The 23,522-nt window shown below is 47.2% G+C and overlaps 1 protein-coding gene across 3 annotated transcripts in view; it reads left to right on the top strand.

The window, feature by feature from the left end:
* Positions 1-9,104: 9,104 nt before the first annotated feature.
* The window catches only part of PDIA4 (protein disulfide isomerase family A member 4), a 28,137-nt gene continuing 13,719 nt past the window's right edge, over positions 9,105-23,522 (top strand). For all 3 annotated transcript variants that reach the window (XM_030826054.1, XM_030826056.1, XM_030826055.1), the window contains exons 1-3: positions 9,105-9,476; positions 16,909-17,089; positions 19,459-19,664. In XM_030826054.1, coding sequence (XP_030681914.1) covers positions 9,389-9,476; positions 16,909-17,089; positions 19,459-19,664 — 475 coding nt within the window. In that variant the 5' untranslated portion in view covers positions 9,105-9,388. The remainder of the gene's footprint in view (positions 9,477-16,908; positions 17,090-19,458; positions 19,665-23,522) is intronic.

The following is a 23,522-nucleotide window of genomic DNA, read 5'->3' as shown; positions in this document are numbered from 1 at the left end:
GAGCACGTGATGACAATTTAATGTAATTCACCTAAATACTTCTGTAGTTTAAAAAAGGGCACCGTAAAATTATTCAATATTAAAATATCAAGGAATATCAAACTTTTTTTTTTTTTTGAGACAGAGTCTCGCTCTGTTGCCCAGGCTGGAGTGCAGTGACGCCATCTCAGCTCACTGCAAACTCCGCCTCCCGGGTTCACGCCATTCTCCGGCCTCAGCCTCCCGAGTAGCTGGGACTACAGGCGCCCGCCACCACTCCTGGCTAATTTTTGTTTTTGTGTTTTTAGTAGAGACAGGGTTTCACCGTGTTAGCCAGGATGGTCTCGATCTCCTGACCTTGTGATCCGCCCGCCTCAGCCTCCCAAAGTGCTGGGATTACAGACATGAGCCACCGCGCCCAGCCTTTGTTTTGTTTTTTAAGATAGGGTCTTCAGGCATCGTGGTGCGTTCTTGTAGTCCCAGCTACTCGGGAGGCTGACGTGGAAGGATTGCTTGAGCCCAGGAGGCAGAGGTTGCAGTGAGCTGAGATCGCGCCACTGTTCTCCAGCCTGGATGACAGAGCCAGGGCTTATCTTAAAAGAAACAAAAACAAAAAAAACCAGCTGTCAGCCGGGCGCGGGGGCTCATGCCTGTAATCCTAGCACTTTGGGAGGCCAAGGTGGGCAGATCATGAGGTCAGGAGATCAAGACCATCCTGGCTAACAGGGTGAAACCCCGTCTCTACTAAAAATACAAAAACAAAATTAGCCAGGTGTTGTGGCAGGCGCCTGTAGTCCCAGCTACTCGGGAGGCTGAGGCAGGAGAATGGCGTGAACCTGGGAGGCAGAGGTTGCAGTGAGCTGAGATCGCGCCACTGCACTCTAGCCTGGGACAGAGCGAGACTCCGTCTCAAAAAAAAAAAACAACCAGCTGTCATCCAGGCTGGGGCTGGTGTGCTGTGGTGCAATCATAGAGCTAACTGCATCCCATCCTCAAACGCCTGGGCTTGGCCAGGCACGGTGGCTCACGTCTGTAATCCCAGTGCTTTGGGAGGCTGAGGAAGGCGGATCACTTGAGGTCAGGAGTTCAAGACTAGCTTGGCGAACATGGTAAAACCCCATCTATACTAAAAATACAAAAACTTAGCCAGGCATGGTGGCGGGCGCCTGTAATCCCAGCTACTTGGGAGGCTGAGGCAGAAGAATTGCTTGAACCCAGGAGGCAGAGCTTGCAGTGAGCCGAGATCGCACCACATTACTCCAGCCTGGGCGACAGAGTGAGACTCCGTCTCAAAAAACAAAAAACAACTCAAAACAAAAAAACCCTCCTGGGCTCAAGGGATCTTCTCGTCTTAGGTCACAGATGTGTGCCACCATGCAAGGCTAATTTTTAAAAGTTTTTTTGTAGAGATAGAGTTCATGTAGGGTGGAGGGTGGGGTTGATGTTGCTTTGTTGCTCAGCCTGGTCTCAAACTCCTGGCCTCAAGTGATCCTCCCACATCGGCCTCCCATCAGCTTTTCCTCATCACCCAGTGACCCCAAGACGTGCCTTCACTGAAAATGACTGTACCCTCAAATGGGTTTTATTTCCTATCAGTAGATAGATAGTTCCATTGGATATGTCACTGTACTTCTGAGATTAAGCGCATGGTTCTGATCTCTCAGCTGGACTGATGTAGTGTGCCAAGTCTATAGCTACAGATCTGGTTTCTTTATATTGAATTCTTTTTTTTTTTCTTTTTTTTGAGACAGAGTCTCACTCTGTCACCTAGGCTGGAGTGCAGTGGTGTGATCTCTGCTCACTACAGTCTCTGCCTCCTGGGTTCAAGTGATTCTCCTGCCTCTGCCTGTGGAGTAGCTGGGATTATAGGCGCCCACCACTGTGCCTGGCTAATTTTTGTATTTTTATTTATTTATTATTATTTTTTTGAGACGGAGTCTCGCTTTGTCACCCAGGCTGGAGTGCAGTGGTGCAATCTCGGCTCACTGCAACCTCCACCTCCTGGGTTCAAGCAATTCTCTGCCTCAGCCTCCAGAGTTGCTGGGATTACAGGCGCCCACCACCACGCCCAGCTACTTTTTTGTATTTTTAGTAGAGACAGGGGTTCACCATCTTGGTCAGGCTGGTCTTGAACTCCTGACCTTGTGATCCACTCGCCTCGGCCTCCCAAAGTGCTGGGACTACAGGCATGAGCCACTGCGCCCAGCCAATTTTTGTATTTTTAGTAGAGATGGGGTTTCACCATGTTGGCCAGGCTGGTCTCGAACTCCTGACCTCAAGTGATCCATCCGCCTTGGCCTCCCAAAGTATTGGGATTACAGGTGTGAGCCACCGCACCCTGCCTAAATTGAATTCTTTATGGATTATGTCATCTATGGAATGTCTTTTAGGTTTGAGCACTAAATTGCAAGATCGTAAAAACAGTTTCTTCCTGGGTTTATATCCTGGTTGAGTCCTGCCCTCCCACCCCCTCAAAAAATGTCTTTAATGGACGGTCTTGGTTTTCTACTTTCCTTCAAAAAATGCAGGGTGATGGCACTGTCCCACTGTAAGGAGTGCCATTCACACCGTATTCTCTGTGGCTGTGATCCAGGGCTGGCCATTCACTGAGATTCAAACATGAACGGTGCTTCCTGGAGTTGGGCAACATAGTGGCCCTGTTTCTTCATGACATCTTTATACATTTTCAAGAAAAGTAAATAAGGTGTATGTATTTATAAAGTGTCAAGAGTTCACAGAGAGATTAAAAACAAGCATGCTGGAGTCAGACAGAAGGTTCCTGTCCCAGCTCTGATGATTAATAGCTGTACGACCCACGACAAGATAATCAGGCTTGCCAACTCTCAGTCTGATTTCTGTAAAATGAAGGCAGAGGTAATACTCAGGTTATAGGATTACTGTGGGGTTTCAATAGAAAAAAATTTAGGTTTAAATGCTTACCACAGCGCCTGTCAAATCATGTTCTGGGGTCACTAATTTCCCAATATAATAAATTTCACAAGGGAAATGACAGTAACTGATGGTCACCACTATGTCCCTGGGCCTAACTCCACCCCTATCCCCACAGTTGGTATCCAATCAACATTTATCTTAGTGTGCTTCTCCCTACATCCTTTATCAAGAACATATGTGGCTCTGATACTATCAAAATGTCAACTAATGAACTCTACACAACCAGTTACCAGGTTCAAATGGTTCAAATCTAGCTTTGCCGGTGCCTAAGTCTTCCTTTCCTTGAAGATGCGTGTGCTCTCATATGGGTTTCCTCTCTGTCCTGTCAGTGACAGCTTAACTCCACTAGATACTCACCACAGTAATGAGGATAAAGTGCACCTCTCATCTCTGAGTAAGTGTTACCTTTAAAAGGATTTTTTTCTATTTTTCTTTAAAATGGGTTTTCTGTCTTAAAAAAAATCATGTTTTGTTCCTATTTTTCCATTATATATAATTACTTATTTATTTATTTTGAGACGGAGTTTCACTCTTATTGCCCAGGCTGGAGTCCAGTGGTGCAATCTTAGCTCACTGCAACCTCTGCCTCCCGGGTTCAAGCAACTCTTCTGCCTCAGCCTCCTGAGTAGCTGGGATTACAGGTGCCCACCACCACTCCTGGCTAATTTTTTTTTTTTTTTTAGTAGAGACGGAATTTCGCCACGTTGGCCAGGCTGGTCTCGAACTCCTGACCTCAGGTGATCCACCTGCTTCAGCCTCCCAAATTGCTGGGATTACAGGCATGAGTCACTGTGCCTGACCTATATATAATTATTTAAAAATACTCACAAAGTAGGCTGGGTGCAGTGGCTCATGCCTGTAATCCCTGCACTTTGGGAGGCTGAGGCAGGAGGATCACTTTAGCCCAGGAGTTCCAGACCAGCCTGGGCCACATAGCAAGATCTTGTCTCTGTTCTCTAAATAAAATGCCTATAAAGTAGAAAAATACTTTTAATATAATGAAAGTGGGAATTAAAAAAACAAAACACCCAGCACCAAAGACTGTATACACAGTATTTCAATTTTGTGAAAGAAAATTGTCTCAGCACATTGCCCATGGGGTAGCCCTGCTGAACAGGCACAGTCAAAAAAATAATAATTAATAAAAAAGAAAACTGTGGGTTGGGCCTGGTGGCTCATGCCTATAATCTCAGCACTCGGAGGCCGAGGGGAGTGGATCACTTGAGTCCAGGAGTTCAAGACCAGCCTTGGCAACATGGCAAAACCCCGTCTCTACAAAAAAACCCACAAAAATTAGCCGGACGTGGTAGTGCGCACCTGTGGTCCCAGCTACTCGGGAGGCTGAGGTGGGAGGATCACTTGAGCCTGGGAGGCAGAGGTTGCAGTGAGCTGACATGGCGCCACTGCACTCCAGCCTGGGAGACAGAGCCGGACCCTGTCTCAAAAAATTATGTGTGTGAATGTGTGTATTGTGTACGCATGCTGATAAGAATAAAAAAAAAAGACCAGAAGAAGAGAAAGCATGACATTCACAGTAGTAATCTTTGGGTAGTGGGACTATAGATTTTTTTCTTCTTATGTCTTTTTCTTCTTTTTTTTTATTTTTTATTTTTTATTTTCTGAGACGGACTCTCGCTCTGTCGCCCAGGCTGGAGTGCAGTGGCGATCTTGGCTCATTGCAAGCTCTGCCTCCCGAATTCATGCCATTCTCCTGCCTCAGCCTCCCGAGTAGCTGGGACTACAGGCGCCAGCCACCACGCCTGGCTAATTTTTTGTATTTTTAGTAGAGATGGGGTTTCACCGTGTTAGCCAGGATGGTCTCGATGTCCTGACCTCATGATCTGCCCACCTCGGCCTCCCAAAGTGCTGGGATCACAGGCGTGAGCCACTGCGCCTGGCCTAGGCTACCTACTTTTTTTTACCCCCCACTATAACCACCATCTGTCATCAAGATTACTGTGAGAACAGGCCAGGCACGGTGGCTCATGCCTCTAATCCCAGCACTTTGGGAGTCCGAGGCAGGTGGATCACCTGAGGTCAGGAGTTCGAGACCAGCCTGGCCAACACGGTGAAACCCCGTCTCTACTAAAAATATAAAAAAATTAGCCGAGTGTGGTGGTGGGCACCTGTAATCCCAGCTACTCGGGAGGCTAGGGTAGGAGAATTGCTTGAACCCAGGAAACAGAGGTTGCAATGAGCCAACACGGTGTCACTGCACTCCAGCCTAGATAACAGAGTGAGACTCTGTCTCAAAAAAAAAAAAGATTAGTGTGAGACCACCTTCTATTTGGTCTTTCTGACTCTAGTCACATCCGCTCTCACACGGCCCCCAGAGTGATTGTTATAAAACGCAAATATTATCATGCCACACTCACCTGCTTCACTGATACTTTACTGCCCTCAAGCTAAAGCCATTTATCGCCTGGCTCCTTCTTTCTCCATCTTTATTATCCCGTGCTGCACCTTCTTTCACTATATGTCAGCTTGCCAAATAACCTGCTTTTCTTCAAATTCTCCTCATTCTAATTCTTTACACAGACTCCCCTATAGCCACCATCTCCACCCACCTAATTTGAGGTCTGAAGCAGTAATTAGGAATAACTTTATAACACAAAATGCCCATATTAAAGGAGAAGAAAGATCACGAATCAATGATGTCAGCTTTCACTTTAAGAAACTACAAAGAAAAGGCCGGGCGCGGGGGCTCACGTTTGTAATCCCAGCACTTTGGGAGGCTGAGGCGGGCGGATCACGAGGTCAGGAGATCGAGACCATGGTGAAACCCCGTCTCTACTAAAAATACAAAAAATTAGCCGGGCGTGGTGGCGGGCGCCTGTAGTCCCAGCTACTCGGAGAGGCTGAGGCAGGAGAATGGCGTGAACCCGGGAGGCGGAGCTTGCAGTGAGCCGAGATGGCGCCACTGCACTCCAGCCTGGGCGACAGAGTGAGACTCTGTCTCAAAAAAAAAAAAAAAGAAACTACAAGAAAAGAGTAAATACGACCTAAAGTAAGCAGAAGAAAGATAATATAAATTAAAATTGAAACCAATGAAATAGAAAATAGAAAACAATAAGGAAAATCAGTGAAGCCAAAAGAAGATCAATATAATTTATAAACCATTAGCTGACTCACCATTAAAAAAGAGAGAAGACAAAAATTATCGGTATCAGTAATGAGAGGTGACCTCACTACAGACTCTAAAGTGATTTAAAACATGAGAAAAGAATATTCTCTTAGCACATTCTTGCTCCTATAACAAAATAGACTGGGTTATTTACAAAGAACAGAAATTTATTTCTTACAGTTCTCGAGACTGGGAAGCCCAAGTGCTGGCATTCAGTGTCTGGTGAGGTCCTTCTTGTCATTAATACATCTCCACATGGTAGAAGGCGGAACATGGAAGGGCATGGGGGATGAACACTGTGTGCTCACATGGTTGATGAGAATGAACCCATTCCCTCAAGCCCTTTATAAGGGCCCCAGTTGCATCCATAACGCTCTACCCTCATGCCTTTATCACCTCTTAAAAGCCCTATCTCTTATTACTATCACATTGGCAATTAAGTTTCAACATACGAATTTTGGGAGATATATTCAGACCATAGCAAATGTCACCAAAAACTGTATGTCAATAAATTTGACAACTTACATGAATGGACAAATTCCCACCAACTACTGAAACTCACTGAAGAAGAAATAACCTGAATAGCCCCATATCTATTAAAGAGATTGAATTTATAGTTAAGATTGATGTTTGATTTTTTTTTTTTTTTTTTTTTGAAATAAGGTCTCGCTTTGTCACCTAGGCTGAATGCAATGGTGTGATCACTTCTCTAGGGAGTCTGTGCAGAAGCAGAGGAAAATGCATGTTCAAATTGGTCTGTAAACCCAGCATAATAGTGTTAAATCACAGCTCTGGGGATAAGCCAGGGAGAAGTTCATTTACATGAATGAATTTCCAAACTACGGTCTGTTTCTATGATTCTTTTTTTTTTTTTTTTTTTTGAGATGGAGTCTCACTATGTCACCCAGGCTGGAGTGCAGTGGTGCAATCCCAGCTCACTGCAACCTCCGCTTCCAGTGTTCAAGTGATTCTCCTGCCTCCAAGTGATTCTCCTGCCTCCTCAGCCTCCCAGGTGGCTGGGATTACAGGCACGCACCACCACGCTCAGCTAATTTTGTATTTTTAGTAGAGACAAGATTTCACCATGTTGGCCAGGCGGAACTCGCCACCTCAGGTGATCCGCCTGCCTTGGTCTCCCAAAGTGCTGGGATTACAGGAGTGAGCCACTGTGCCCAGCCTCATACCTATGATTTGACAGACAGCCTCTCTACACTTACAACAACCAATTGTGGAGATCTTGGATATATTCATGAAAGTATCATTTCTCATCTCTCTCCATTCTGACCCTCAACACGGTGCTGTTTGTACCCATAACAAAATTGAGTGAAAAATTTAGGGATAAAGGAGCTTTCCAACTTGATAGTTCTGTGTTGTTGAATGAACTTCTACAGCTATACCCTAAATGCTTTCAAAAAGAACATTGTTACTTTAATTTCACAAGATATATGTGTGTTTATACACATATACAGACAGCACTTCAAGAGCCTTCTTCCTATCTTTGTATCAACAAAAGGCCAGTGAAATTGTGTTTCTCCCACCACTGGGCAAATGGGATCCTCATTCCTCTCAATTTAACAGAGTCATAGGAAACAAGTAGAAAGATGAGAACTCTGACTTGTCTTTTTGAAGAACATGGCTATCTTTAAAATGATATTAAGGCTGGGCACGGTGGCTCACACCTGTAATCCCAGCACTTTGGGAGGCCGAGGTGGGTGGATCACTTGAGGTCAGTCAGGAATTTGAGACCAGCCAGGCCAACGTGGTGAAACCCTGTCTCTATTAAAAATATAAAAATTAGCAGGGAATGGTGGCGGGCGCCTGTAGTCCCACCTACCCAGGAGGCTGAGACAGTAGAATCACTTGAACCCAGGAGGCGGAGGTTGCAGTGAGCGGAGATGGAGCCACTGCACTCCAGCCTGGGTGACAAGAGCGAGACTCTTGTCTCAAAAAATAACATGATACTGAACTGTCTGGTAGCCCACATTCATAGCACTCTAATAAATCAGTGTGTACTATAGAGTTAGTTGCATAATGTTCTGCCCTACAAAATTGACCAGGAACCATCAGATTAATAGGCATTCAACAAAAAAATTAAGTATTTTTAATTGCTAAGGTCTGTGAGTTACCCTTTTCTTCTTCCTCACGTAATAATCTGCACACACGAGAAAATACTCCTGAACTTGAGTTTCTATTTTTTTTCTTTTCCCTATTTGCCTTCTAAAACTCCCAGGTGTTAAAAAAAAAAAGTCTCAAACTTAATGCACATTACAGGCTTCTTTTCTGACATATAAAAATCGTCATCTTAACCCAGTTTTCTTCTCCAAAGTGGTCAAGAGGGAAAACCTCAAGCTTATATTCAGATCTATGTAAACCACTAGATTGCCTATCTGGTATTTCCTTTTGCATAAAATCACTAAAGGACTAAATAGGACGAGGCAAAAGTTTAGACAAGAATCTGATGGCTTGTTTCTCCGAGATGAAACCTTGGAGAGAGGCTTCCCCAGATTCTAGTCTGGATTCACTTTACTGCATGCTCTTCCCTGCTCTCTAGCTCAATACTCCGGAGAGAAATGCAACTTTTATTTGCTCGAGCAGAAAAAGAAATTAAGGCCACGAACATGTAGCGGACTTGGAAGCCCCGTTCCCCCCTCTTTCTAGCAACAGACAGGCTCGTGCTCCTCCGCCCGCGTTGGTCTCCAGCTTCCCAGAGCCCCGGCGGGTTGCGAGGACCGCCCTGCTCGCCGCTGCTCCCCACCGCTCCGGTACCGACACGTGTTCTTACTGCCAAGCTCGGCCTCAGGATGCTGAGCCGAGCCCCGCCCCGCTCCACATTTCCCAGGCTCCGCCCCTCCTGCCCCGCCCCCGGCACCGATTGCCAATAGCGCCCCGAGGCGTAGCTAGGTCCCACCCTCCCCGTGCGCGGCCCGCCGCCTTTGTTCTTCCCCGCTCCCTCTCTTGGCCTGTGCGTTCCCGGCAAACCGAGTGGCAGCCGCTGATTGGTGGTCGTGGCGCAGCCAATCAGAAGGGGGCACCTCACGTTAGGGCTCGGAGTTTTAAACGCGCAGCCGAGGGCCGCGCGCACGATTGGGGAGGGCCTAGGGCGGTGGAGCAGACTGGGTGCGGGTGAGGCGCACGCGGTCCGCGCCGGCGTCACTCTGGGATTGGCCGGCCCGCGGCTTCCTCCGCCCCCTGCTAATCGCCGGGGCCGACTTCCCGTGGGTTTTTCCGGCTCTCACGCGTCGCTAAGGAGCGACGGGCGGTCGGCCAGTCCCCGAGTTCTCGGTGCGGTCAGCGGCCGCCGACGCGAGGAGGCCGCGCTCCGCCCTCGCTACCATGAGGCCCCGGAAAGCCTGCCTGCTCCTGCTGCTCCTGGGGCTGGCGCAGCTGCTGGCCGTGGCGGGTGCCGAGGGCCCGGACGAAGGTGAGCGGCAAGCGCGCCGCGGGTCGGGCTGTGCTTGCGGGGGCTGCAGAGCTGTGCGGGGGCCTGGGCGCTGCGACCCCGGCGGGCGGGCTTCCGCGCGGTCAGTTCCAGAACTAGCGACGGGCGCCGAGCCAGGGGTAAACTTGGCGGAGTTGAAGGGGCGGGGGCGGGGGCGGGGGCAGGATCGATTTGGGGTTCCCGGGAGAGGAAGGCGGCTGGGGTCTCTTGGGCTCCGACGCCCTGGAAGCCCCCTGTCACCCGAGGCTGGGAGAGGGCTGCAGAGCGCCTTTTTTGCAGCTGGGTCCTTCGCCCTAATTTGCAGATTTTGCTGAGGTCCAGGCTAACTCCAGGCGAACACGCCCAGGCAGTGGGAAGGGAGAGGGAGCCACTGGAGAGAAGGGGCGTGAGGGCGTGAAGAACCAAGTGCGAGTTCTTTGGAACAGCCAGCATTCCTTTTCAAAGTGTGGTCTGTAGATTTGGAAATGATTAATCCAAAGATTCTGGAGAAAGGGATGGCTTGGTTTGCACCTTTGAGAAACTAGAGATACCATTCCTTCTGCATTTATTCAGCATTTACTGTGCGCCAGTCCCTGTACAGGGTTCTGGGAGGAAAAGATCGTGAGTGTGGTCCCTGCCCATGAAGCGCGCACTCCAGTAGGAATAGTAACAACTACTTCATGGTTCCTGCATTTTTCTTCGAAGTGAGCTAGCTGCAAACATAAGAACTCTGAAGATTAGGAAGTACTAATTAAGAGAATGTTGTTATTGCTAGAGAATAAGGCATCCAGGTACTGGTCTTAACCTTCTTCCTCTCTGCCCTTTTAATCACTAGCTTTTTTAACCTTCTGAGTTTGTTCCAATATAAATATACACTCTTTTATAATGTTAGCGTGTAGGGAAATTGTGAACTTTATATTCTTTCAAACAGATTGAGTAACTTCTGTGTGGGTCGCTGATTCAAAGAGTCTTTGCCCCAAAAAAAAGGAAGTAAAAACCCACACTCGACGAGAAAACCACCTGCCGAAAGGAATCAGATAGCGGGACTGCTTACAAGTTGTGTTTTGAGAACTTTACCCAAATCATGTTTGTTTAAATAGTGTTTATTTAAATACAGATACCCAAAATACACTGAAGCAGAATGCAGGGGTGGGCCCCGGAATCTGCGTTTTAAGTCGGTTCTCCTTTGAGGCATAGAATTAACTTCGGGAGGCACAATGAAGTTTGAGGACCAATGTGGGTGGGAGATGCTTTTTGGAACAGCGGAAAAGCACGTAGCACTGTCTTGGTTTTGATCCAGTGATTCTGTTTTTGGGGGGATTCTTGAGAGGCCTGGGAGAGTGGCTTTAGGAGCTGTTAGGACCAGCAAGTTTATCCTTCCGGTCAGAGGTCTTTAACACAGCAGAGTCCCTGGGAAGCAGTTGCTCCTGGGGTGAACCTAGGAATCCCAGAGGTCATCATGGCCAAGGGCAGGCCTCCTGGGGCTTTTAGCTCCGTTTTTTTTTTTTTTTTCGAGGTAAGGTCACGCACTGTTGCCCAGGCTTGAGTGCACTGTCGCGATAATGGCTTATTTAAGCCTCAAACTCCTGGGCTCATGGGATCCTCCTGCCTCAGCCTCCCAAGGAGCTGGGACTGTAGGTGCTTACCAACGCGCCTGGCTAATTTTTTTTTCTGGCTCTGTCCTCCAGGCTGGAGTGCAGTGGCGCGATCTCAGCTCACCACAACCTCTGCTTCCCGAGTTCAAGTGATTCTCCTTCCTCCACCTCCCGAGTAGCTGGGACTACAGGCACATGCCACCACACCCAGCTAATTTTTTGTATTTTTTAGTAGAGATGGGGTTTCACTGTGTTAACCGGGATGGTCTCGATCTCCTGACCTCATGATCCGCCTGACTTGGCCTCCCAAAGTGCTGAGATTACATGAGTGAGCCACTGTGCCCAGCCTGGCTAATTTTTTTTTTTTTTTTGGTAGAGATGGGGTCTCACTATGTTGCCGAGGCTGGCCTCAAGCAATCCTCTGTCCTTAAACTGCCAATGTTTGGGATTACAGGCGTGAGCCACGGTGTGGACTTACCTTGACCCTTTCTCATCCCTGAGGGCATCCCTCGGCCTTTCATTGTCAAAACCTGTCATAGGTTCACTGATAACTTGTCCAACAGATTTATTTCAAGTCTGTACTACCTCACCCCTCAAGTGTTTCAAGTCTCGAGGCTTTGTTTTCTTTTTGCTTCCGTTACATTTTAGATGTAGACAGCACAGTGGTGTCTAGGTACCCAAATGCCCTCCTTCCCGCCAACATGGTTACTAAATACACCCTAAGCTCTGATGGCTTAAGCCTCAGGTTGCAGGGCTTTCCGTGTTTCAGATTAGAAGGTGCCTGCGCTCTCCACATCCTTCCTGCTAAAATAGGAAAGGAAAATATTCTGATCCTGTTTGTTGCCTGCTTTTATGTGGTATTGGTTTGTTTAGATTTAAAAGTAAGTGGAAATTCACCGATTTTTCGTGCTAAGGAACTGTTAAACTGTCATCCTGTTTTCATTCCTGAGACATAATTATTTTTGCAGCCATAAAAATGTGGAAAATCTAAATGATTCCACCAAAAACTTTGGACGTTTTGGGAAGAAAATCTAATGTGACAATACAGCATAGCAGTTAAGTGGTCAGGACCCTCCACTAAGTAGCTTTGTGATCTTTAGACAGGTGACCCAAGTTCCTGCATCTCAGTTTCCTCATCTGTTAACGTATAATGTAACATGTAATCTCCCTTAAGGGGTGAAGTGTGTTTAAGAGCCCAGCACAGTGCCTGGTACATACAAGAAATATCAGCTATAATGGTTACCATTAGCTGATAACACAGTTCTTGTTTCTGTGTTTAATATAAAGTCTTCAGTATTGGCTGGATGGTAGAGTGTATGCAGCTGTTACAGGTACTTTTCTGGGGGAGATGAGAGTGATCAGCTGAGGATGGAGAGTGAGGACATCCTAAAAGGAGCTGCATGCGTCTGGGCAGGGACCCAGTGGTGTCATCAGGTGTGCCCTGTGGGAGTGGACAGGGATTGTGGTAACCTGCTTAGGTGTGAGGGTCCCACATTTCAGGAGAGGCCTTAGCATGTGGACTGAGCAATGTGGAGATGAACGTGGGAATTCATTTGTCTCATGCTGAGGAAGGTTGCATCTTTTCAGAAGGTGCTGAAAGGCTCTGGACATACATATGTATATGTATGTGTCTATCTATCTATCTATATATTTTTTTTGAGATGGAGTTTCACTCTTGTTGCTTAGGCTGGAGTGCAATGGCGTCATCTCTCGAGTAGCTGGGATTACAGGCATGTGTCACCACGCCCGGCTAATTTTGTATTTTTAGTAGAGGTGGGGTTTCTCCATGTTGGTCGGGCTGGTCTCGAACTCCCGACCTCAGGTGATCTGCTTGCCTTGGCCTCCCGAAGTGTTGGGGTTACAGGCATGAGCCATCATGCCCGGCCTTTTATTTCTTTATTTTTTTGATGAAAGTCTTGCTCTGTCGCTAGGCTAGAGTGCAGTGGTGTGATCTCGGCTTACTGCAACCTCCACCTCCCAGGTTCAAGCAATTCCCCTGCCTCAGCCTCCCGAGTGGCTGGGATTACAGGCGTGCGCCACCATGCCTGGCTAACTTTTTTTTGTATTTTAGTAGAGACAGGGTTTCACGATGTTGGCCAGGAGGGTCTTGATTCCTGACCTCGTGATCTGCCCGTCTCAGCCTTCCAGAGGAGCACTTGGATTAGGGGCGTGAGCCACCGCGCCCAGCCCTGGATGTATTTTCTATCCTAGAATGTCCACCTTTAAAAATGAAGCCCAGTGAAAAGTGTTGCCCCACTAAAATGTGGACTGTTTTGCTCGCAGGGATGTGTGGGTTTCTGGTAGATAGGAATCTAGAGCTAGCAGCTTCCCAAATTGCAGAGCAATCAATCCTGGGCTTGTCTGTGAGCTAGGGAGGAATGGAAAGGTAGGGGCCATGAGAGTCCTTAATTACGTAGGGAATGTCCTGTCATTTTGTTTATTCTTTAAAAAGATAATGGGATTCTTTTTTTTTTTATTTTTTTTGAGACGGAGTCTCGCTCTGTCACCCAGGCTGGAGTGCAGTGGCGCGATCTCGGCTCACTGCAAGCTCCGCCTCCCGGGTTCACGCCATTCTCTTGCCTCAGCCTCCCGAGTAGCTGGGACTACAGGCGCCCGCCACCACGCCCGGCTAATTTTTTGTATTTTTAGTAGAGACGGGGTTTCACCATGGTCTCGATCTCCTGACCTCGTGATCCACCCGCCTCGGCCTCCCAAAGTGCTGGGATTACAAGCGTGAGCCACTGCGCCTGGCCGGGATTCTTTTTTGTTGTTGTTAGTCTCGCTTTGTCACCCAGGCTGGGGTGTAATGGCGTGATCTTGGCTCACTGCATCCTCTGCCTGCTGGATTCAAGCAATTCTCCTGCCTCAGCCTCCTGAGTAGCTAAGATTACAGGCATGCACCACCACGCACAGCTAATTTTTGTATTTTTAGTAGAGACGGGGTTTTGCTATGTTGGCCAGGCTGGTCTCAAACTCCTGACCTCAGGTGATCCACCCTCCTTGGCCTCCCAAAGTGCTGGGATTACAGGCGTGATCCACCATGTCTCGCCAAAATTCATTTTTCAAAAGGGTCAAGAAAGAAGTTGCCTCTTAGGAATGCTGTGTCCCATGGTGACTAGTCAGCTCCCACTTAATCATGAGAGCTCCGTCACATTACAGTGTTGAGAGCCCACTTGAGGCCGACCGTAGGTAAGAACACATCTTTGTTTGTTGTAAAATTCACCCTGTGAAGGAGTTGTCTATGTGGTCATGTTTTAGGCCTCTTCACTGCAAACGTCAGTCTTATGCTGTGCACCAAACCAATTAGTGAGCTTCCCTTCCTCTCCTAGCTGTGATTCCTAGCTGGAAGAGTCGATTAAGTTCCCCAGTGCGTTATTTCCGACCTTCCTCCAATCTTCCTGTCTGCTCGTAAGTAACTCTGACTCCTACTAGGCAGAGTAGCTAGGTAGTGAGAGTGGATATGGATGGCCCAAAAGCAGTACTTAACTGCCAGCCGGGGCCCCTGGCGGTCTCCCCCAGGGGCCACCTAGGATTTAAAAAAAAAAATATGTCAAAAATCTCAGTTACTTTTGCACGAACCTAATACTTGGGCTTAGTACTTAATGACATCAGAGCAAGATGTGTATTTCAGTCTCACATGGTTCTTTCAAAGACACAGGTAAATAGAGTGGGCAAGATTTTCTAAATAGCACAGAGCAGAGGATCTTTTCCTTTTTCTCCGTCTTGGGGGTCTAGAATGATCTGAAAAGGAAGACCAGAAAACCTGGGGAACACTGGGTTTCCCTCTGCTCCTCGGGGAGGTGTCAGCCTGGCCTCTGCCTATACTGTCAGACACATGCAGTCCCGAGACCCCAGGGGAGGTGGGCCTGCGCCCAGGCTGTCTTTCTCTGTGTTCTGCCCTCCATGAACTTCTGACAGTGCCTAGGGAGTTCCTGGTGTGGAGGGAGGGGTGGCAGGCAGGAGGCTTATCTCAGATGGGTGGGTTTGCTTTTGGCATTTTAGAGCGTTTCTCCCTCCTCCTTAAGTTGGAACAGGAATGTGCAAGTCAGGAAAAGCTATGGGATGCTTAAAAGGAAAAGGACTGAGTGCCGGTGACTAGTGTGCCGGTGGGCTTTCTTGTTGGCTTTTTTGTAAAGTTTGCAGATTGGTAAATGTTGACAGTGATGAACAAAGCTGCCCCCTTCTGCCTGCCCCACACAGACCCAAGGAGTAGGCTGGAGGAGCAGAGGGCAGACACGGCCGTGTGGGGTGGGTGCAGGCTGCCTCTGTGGCCAGGCAGCCATAGAGTCCACGCAGGGTTCTATCATCAGAGTTGGTGAGCCCCAGGAGTTCCGGGATCCCGAAGGCAGGTTTTCAGACCCTGACCTCACCCACAGTCCAAAACAGTAACTAGCAGCGTTCATTTACCTCCTGGGACACATCTCCAGAAAAGAATAATTGGCCCCAGAAACATTTCTGGCTTCAGCGTTAATGAAATTACCATGCTTGCTGTGCCCAGTTCTGTTCACTGGTGTGACAGTGGCTAGAGAACCTGGTTAATAAAAATGGCAATTCCATGTTCTTTGTATCTGTGGTTTGGCAAAAAAAAATTAAAATAAGTTGAACCTTGAAAATAAAATATACACAATTCCTCACATTCTAGGAAGAAAACTTAGCTTCCAAGCAAAGGTGTGATTTTTGATGCATGTTGACCCCATCAATTTCTGTATTTGTCATCCTGGAAATTACTCGGGTGCCTTTATAAGTAAAATGTGATTTCCCACCCTCTTCCCCTTCACACTTGAGCCTTTTCCTCAAGGATTATAAAACCTGAAGGGCTATTTTTTATGGGTGTGAGGTAAAATGCCACCCCCTTTCAGAAATGGAATTAGTATTCCATCCTCTGCAGTGAAAAGTCAAGACTGAGTACTTGTCTCCTGTTGGTACTCTTTTGGGGCCAGGCAGATAATTTGTTGATGGGAGGTGTTACTGAGGCCCTGCCTGTGGAAAGCATACAGGGTGAGGAGGAGGAGGCACATCAGTGAGCAATAACCTAGAACACAGACAGGCTAGGGCGAGATCACGAAATGCGGTGCCCTGAAACGCAGAGTGTGGGATGTGGGTAGGGGAGCCCAAGCTACAGGAGCGACGTCCGGGAAGACTGCAGAGGGTGGTACAAGGAAGTAGGGAGGAGGTGGCCAACGCGGAGGCTGTCTGGGCTCAGGGCAGGGTTTGCAGAGCAAGGCAGGGGGCCGCGACTCTGGAAAGGTAGTCTGTGCTGCCCTCCAACTTCTGCTGGGACATTGAGACTTTATATTCTAGAACTGTGGTTTTCAAATATTGTTTAGCCATGACCTCCCTCTGAATGAAATTTTAAGTAGCAAACTTAGAAGAGAATTGCTGGCATGAGGGAGGCCTGATGTCACTAGCCAGTCACGTGGTGGGCCCCCAGGGACCACCCCGGACTTGACACGTTCTGAAGTGTATGAGTTTTAGGAAAGTTTTTTTTTTTTTTTTTTTTTTTTTTTGAGATGGAATGTCACTCTGTCACCCAGGTTGAAATGCAGTGGCGCGATCTCTGCTCACTGTAACCTCTGCCTCAAGCGATTCTTCTGCCTCAGCCTCTCGAGTAGCTGGGACTACAGGCGCGTGCCACCATGCCCGGCTAATTTTTGTATTTTTAGTAGAGATTGGGTTTCACCATATTGGCCAGGCTGGTCTTGAACTCCTGACCTCGCGATTCGCCGACCTCAGCCTCCCAAAGTGCTGGGATTACAAGTGTGAGCCACTGCGCCCAGCCAGGAAAGTTTTAAGGAGAGTCACCACCAGCTTTGTAACCAGTCTGGGTGTTTTCCACTTAGATTCTTCTAACAGAGAAAATGCCATTGAGGATGAAGAGGAGGAGGAGGAGGAGGAAGATGATGAGGAAGAAGACGACTTGGAAGTTAAGGAAGAAAATGGTGTTTTGGTCCTAAGTGATGCAAACTTTGATAATTTTGTGGCTGACAAAGACACAGTGCTGCTGGAGTTTTATGCTCCATGGTAAGGACCGCGTTCTAATTCCTGCGGGTGGACAAGCGCTGTGCTCCATTAGCTCAGCCCTTCACCCGGTCATCCAGACCTTGGGGGGTGGGGTAGGAGTGTCTGGGTGCAGGAACTCGCCCTCTAGCTTTAAGAACACTGGGAGCTCACTCGTTCTACCACTGCTTTGAACGGCCAGTGAGCCAGCCCTCATGGAAGGCGATGTCTTCTTGTCTCAGTCCAGTGGGTTAAAGATGAATACGTCCTCTAATGGTCATAGCTGGGGGACGGGCATTTAACAAGCAGCAATGACACAGAGCCCTGTGTTGGTAACAGACATGTCCTTGTTATAGATTCTGCTCTGACCTGTCTCAGGCCACCCTGCCTTCCTCTTCCCTCAAAGGCTGGTGCTCAGGCAGCTGCCCCAAGTGCAGGCTGTTGGCCTGTGTGGTGGATTTTTTACTACACACATAGGCCCTGCAGGGGGACCAGTCAGACATCCCCACTTCTTTTCCTGTCTTTACCCCTCCTAGTGCAGTCCGTTATAGCTCTCGTGCCCCTCTCATCCCTTACTTCTCCTCTACTGTTTTGAATCTCATGACCCCTGCTTTGCTTTTCTGTCTCATGCCCTCTCTGTTTCACTTCTGAGACCAAATAGGATATACTCACTTTTGTCCAGTGCCTGAGGGTCAAGCATAGCACAAGTGTTTTATTTAAAACATTGAAATAGGCCAGGCGTGGTGGCTCACACCTATAATCCCAGCACTTTGGGAGGCCAAGGCGGGCAGATCACTTGAGACCAGGAGTTTGAGACCAGCCTGGCCAACATGGTGAAACCCCATCTCTACTAAAAATACAAAAATTAGGTATGGTGGTGCGTACCTGTAGTCCCAGCTACCCGGGGGGGCTGAGGCAGGAGGATTGCTTGAACCTGGGAGGCAGAGGCTGCAACTAGCTGAAATTGTGCCACTGCACTCCAGCCTGGGCGACAGAGCAAGACTCTGTGAGGTTATATTATTCCTCTTTCATGAATCATCAGATTTCATACTTTTTAGTTCAAAGAGACCTTAACATTCTTAAGTGAGGACCTCAGAGGGCTTTTTATATGGATCATGTTTATCAATATTTACCATATTTGAAGTTAAAACTGAGAAGTTAAAAAAAATTTTTTTTGAGACAGATTTTCACTCTTTTGCCCAGGTTGGAATGCAATGGCATGATCTCTGATCACTGCAACCTCCACCTTCTGGGTTCAAGCAATTCTTGTGCCTTAGCCTCCAGAGTAGCTGGGATTACAGGCGCCTGCCACCACGCCCAGCTAATTTTTGTATTTTTAGTACAGACAGGGTTTCACTATGTTGGCCAGGCTGGTCTTGAACTCCTGGTCTCAAGTGATCTGCCCGCCTTGGCCTCTCAAAGTATTTTTTGTAAAGATGGAGTTTCGCCATATTGCCCAGGCTGGTCTCAAACTCCTGGGCTCAAGTGATCTGCCCGCCTCAGGCCCCCAAAGTGTTGAGATTACAGGCGTGAGGCCAAAGACTGAGGTTTAGATATTGAAAGTATTTGCCCTAAGGCAGAGCTGGAATTTAAACCTAGACCTGTTTGACTTTGAAGCCCCTTTGGTCTTCCCCTTAATGTTTTGTTGTGTCTCTCCTCTTAACTGCAGATATTTCCAAAAGTTCCCATGTTTGTGTGTGTGTTGATGTGTTTTGTGTTGCTGTAACAGACTACCTCAGGCTCAGTAATTTATAAAGGAAAGAGATTTATTTCAGTCACGGTTCTGCGGGCCGGGAAGTACAGGAGCATGGTGCTGGCATCTGCTCAGCTTCTCGTGAGGACCTCATGCTGCTTCCACTCCTGGCAGGAAGTGGAGGAGAGTGGGCGTGTACAGAGATAACATGGCGAGGAGGAAGCCAAGCTTGTTTTTTTTTTTTTTTTTTTGAGATGGAGTTTGGCTCTTGTTGCCTAGGCTGGGATGTAGTGGCTCAGTCTTGGTTCATGGCAACCTCCACCTCCCACCCAGTTCAAGAGACTCTCCTGCCTCAGCCTCCTGAGTAGCTGGAATTACAGGCACCCGTCACCACACCTAGCTAAATTTTTGTATTTTTCATAGGGGTGGGGTTTCACCATGTTGGCCAGGCTGGTCTCACGCCAAGCTCTTTTAAACTACATTCCTGAAAGTGCATTTGCCCATTCATGAGGGATCCATCCTTAAGACCTAAACCCATCCCACTAGGTCCCACCTCCCAACACTGCCACACTGGGGATCAGATTTCAACATTTTGGTGTGGACAAACCACATCCAAACCATAGTGGTATGTATTATTGTTGGATTTAAATCTCCATAGGTACAGTTAACGTTTTTCGCCCTTCTTCATACTAATTGTTAGGTGTGGACATTGCAAGCAGTTTGCTCCGGAATATGAAAAAATTGCCAACATATTAAAGGATAATGATCCTCCCATTCCCGTTGCCAAGATCGATGCAACCTCAGCGTCTATGCTGGCCAGCAGGTTTGATGTGAGTGGCTACCCCACCATCAAGATCCTTAAGAAGGGGCAGGCTGTAGACTACGAGGGCTCCAGAACCCAGAAAGGTGAGCCGGTACCTGAGCTCGTGGAGGAAGAACTTCCCGCAGGGAATGGGAATTTGGTTAATAGAGGAAGAAAAGCCGAGGGTACCAGGGACTGACTTTCTCAGGAGCCTTAGCCCTCTGGAATGTTTATTTGTTCTTGGGGTATGGTGGGGGGTAGGAAGGGGAGTAGGAGGGCGGGCAGGGTGGGTTGGGGCATGGCATCTTTACATTTCAGACTTTGAAACTCAAAACACGAGCAGGAGTGTTAGGAAATGGGCCAGACATGGTGGCTCACACCTGTAACCCCAGCACTTTGGGAGGCCAAGGCAGCTGGATCACTTGAGGTCAGGAGTTCAAGACCAGCCTGATGAACATGGTGAAACCCCATCTCTACTAAAAATACAACAATTAGCTGGGTGTAGTGGCTCATGAGTGTAATCCCAGCTACTTGGGAGGCTGAGGCAGGATAATCACTTGAACCTACGAAGCGGAGGATACGGTGAGCTGAGATTGTGCCACTTCACTCCAGCCTGGATGACGGAGTGAGACTCTTGTTTCAAATAAATAAATAAACAAACAAGAGTGTTAGGAAATGACATCAGAGGTCACGGGTCTGGGTGGTGGTCTAGAGCACTGGTTCTTAATGTTTAGCAGGCGTCAGTCATCTGGAGGGCTTGTTCAGATGTCTGGGTCCCAGCCCCAGAGTTTCTGATTCAGCACATTCCAGGCCAGATACAGTACAAGTCAGGCCAGATAATTTGCATTTCTTATTTATTTATTTTTTTGAGATGGAGTCTCACTCTGTCGCCCAGGCTAGAGTGCAGTGGTGTGATCTCAGCTCACTGCAACCTCCACCTCCTGGGTTCAAGCGATTCTCCTGCCTCAGGCTCCTGAGTAGCTGGGACTACAGGCGCCTGCCACCACATCCAGCTAATTTTTTTTTTTTTTTTTTTTTTTTTGCGACGGAGTCTCGCTCTCTCACCCAGGCTGGAGTGCAGTGGCGCAATCTCGGCTCGCTGCAAGCTCCGCCTCCCGGGTTCACGCCGTTCTCCTGCCTCAGCCTCTGAGTAGCTGGGACTACAGGCACCCGCCACCACGCCCGGCTAATTTTTTTTGTATTTTTAGTAGAGACGGGGTTTCACCGTGGTCTCGATCTCCTGACCTTGTGATCCGCCCGCCTCGGCCTCCCAAAGTGCTGGGATTACAAGCGTGAGCCACCGCGCCTGGCCCTAATTTTTTGTATTTTTAGTAGAGACGGGGTTTCACCGTGTTAGCCAGGATGGTCTCGATCTCCTGACCTCGTGATCCGCCCGCCTTGGCCTCCTAAAGTGCTGGGATTACAGGCGTGAACCACCACGCCCGGCCAATAATTTGCATTTCTTACAAGCGTGCAGGGCTCACCATTGCTGCTGGCTCAAAGCCATGTGCTGAGAACCACAGGTGCAGAGAGCCACATCCGGGGATTCTCTGAGGATGTCTGCGATCTGGCCTGATGGATCCCTGCCTGGCTCACATTAGACACTACATACATTTTATTAAATGAATGAACAAATAAATGATTTAAATTTTATTTAATTTTATTTTGATAAAATTAATTTCATTTTGATAAAATTTATTTAATTTCATTTTGTTTTTTTTTCTTTTTTCTTTTTTATTATTTTTTTTAATTTTTAATTTTCATTTTTTATTATTATACTTTAGGTTTTAGGGTACATGTGCACAATGTGCAGGTTTGTTACATATGTATCCATGTGCCATGTTGGTGTGCTGCACCCATTAACTCGTCATTTAGCATTAGGTGTATCTCCTAATGCTGTCCCTCCCCCCTCCCCCCACCCCACAACAGTCCCCGGAGTGTGATGTTCCCCTTCCTGTGTCCATGAGTTCTCATTGTTCAATTCCCACCTATGAGTGAGAACATGCGGTGTTTGGTTTTTTGTCCTTGCGATAGTTTACTGAGAATGATGTTTTCCAGTTTCATCCATGTCCCTACAAAGGACATGAACTCATCATTTTTTATGGCTGCATAGTATTCCATGGTGTATATGTGCCACATTTTCTTAATCCAGTCTATCGTTGTTGGACATTTGGGTTGGTTCCAAGTCTTTGCTATTGTGAATAGTGCCGCAATAAACATACGTGTGCATGTGTCTTTATAGCAGCATGATTTATAGTCCTTTGGGTATATACCCAGTAATGGGATGGCTGGGTCAAATGGTATTTCTAGTTCTAGATCCCTGAGGAATCGCCACACTGATTTCCACAATGGTTGAACTAGTTTACAGTCCCACCAACAGTGTAAAAGTGTTCCTATTTCTCCACATCCTCTCCAGCACCTGTTGTTTCCTGATTTTTTAATGATGGCCATTCTAACTGGTGTGAGATGGTATCTCACTGTGGTTTTGATTTGCATTTCTCTGATGGCCAGTGATGATGAGCATTTCTTCATGTGTTTTTTGGCTGCATAAATGTCTTCTTTTGAGAAGTGTCTATTCATGTCTTTCGCCCACTTTTTGATGGGGTTGTTTGTTTTTTTCTTGTAAATTTGTTTGAGTTCATTGTAGATTCTGGATATTAGCCCTTTGTCAGATGAGTAGGTTGCAAAAATTTTCTCCCATTCTGTAGGTTGCCTGTTCACTCTGATGGTAGTTTCTTTTTGCTGTGCAGAAGCTCTTTAGTTTAATTAGATCCCATTTGTCGATTTTGGCTTTTGTTGCCATTGCTTTTGGTGTTTTAGACATGAAGTCCTTGCCCACACCTATGTCCTGAATGGTTACTGCCTAGGTTTTCTTGTAGGATTTTAATGGTTTTAGGTCTAACATTTAAGTCTTTAATCCATCTTGAATTAATTTTTGTATAAGGTGTAAGGAAGGGATCCAGTTTCAGCTTTCTACATATGGTTAGCCAGTTTTCCCATCACCATTTATTAAATAGGGAATCCTTTCCCCATTTCTTATTTTTGTCAGGTTTGTCAAAGATCAGATAGTTGCAGATATGCAGCGTTATTTCTGAGGGCTCTGTTCTGTTCCATTGATCTATGTGTCTGTTGTGGTACCAGTACCATGCTGTTTTGGCTACTCTAGCCTTGTAGTATAGTTTGAAGTCAGGTAGCGTGATGCCTCCAGCTTTGTTCTTTTGGCTTAGGATTGACTTGGCGATGCGGGCTCTTTTTTGGTTCCATATGAACTTTAAAGTAGTTTTTTCCAATTCTGTGAAGAAAGTCATTGGTAGCTTGGTGGGGATGGCATTGAATCTGTAAATTACCTAAATAATTTTCATTTTGATAAAATTTATTTAATTTCATTTTGATAAAATTTAATTTCATTTTGATAAAATTTATCAAATTTTATGAGGCTGCATTTTCCATTCCCAGTGTGGAGTAGAGGAAAGAGCGTTGAACAGGCTTCCGGTCCTCATAGACATAAGGTAGGCCTGTGTTCTGGATGAGCGCCTTCCGCTTGCCAGGCCTTGGCATCTCATCTGTGGAGCATGGTGTCAGTTGGATCTGATCTGAGATCACATCTCTGAGATGGTGTGAGAGGCTCTCCTCTGCTCCTTTAAGCAATGGTACTCACTGTGGGGTATACAAAGAAAATGGATTCACTTCCGTTGATATTTAGTGTCACAGTTTGTTGACTAGGTAATACGTTTATAAACTTGGTAATTCAGAGAGGTAGATTAATGAATAGTCTTTGTTCCCTGAACCTGGGTGATCCAGCTCCCCTCTAAGAAGGTACTAGTAGGCTGGGCGCAGTGGTTTACGCCTGTAATCTCAGCACTTTGGGAGGCTGAGGTCGGTGGATCACGAGGTCAGGAGATGGAGACCATCCTGGCTAACACGGTGAAACCCCGTCTCTACTAAAAATATAAAAAATTAGC

Source organism: Nomascus leucogenys, chromosome 13 (assembly GCF_006542625.1).
Source record: "Nomascus leucogenys isolate Asia chromosome 13, Asia_NLE_v1, whole genome shotgun sequence".
NCBI lineage: Eukaryota > Metazoa > Chordata > Mammalia > Primates > Hylobatidae > Nomascus > Nomascus leucogenys.
Note: the sequence above shows the minus strand (reverse complement) of the source record. Positions and strands in the feature narration are given on the sequence as shown.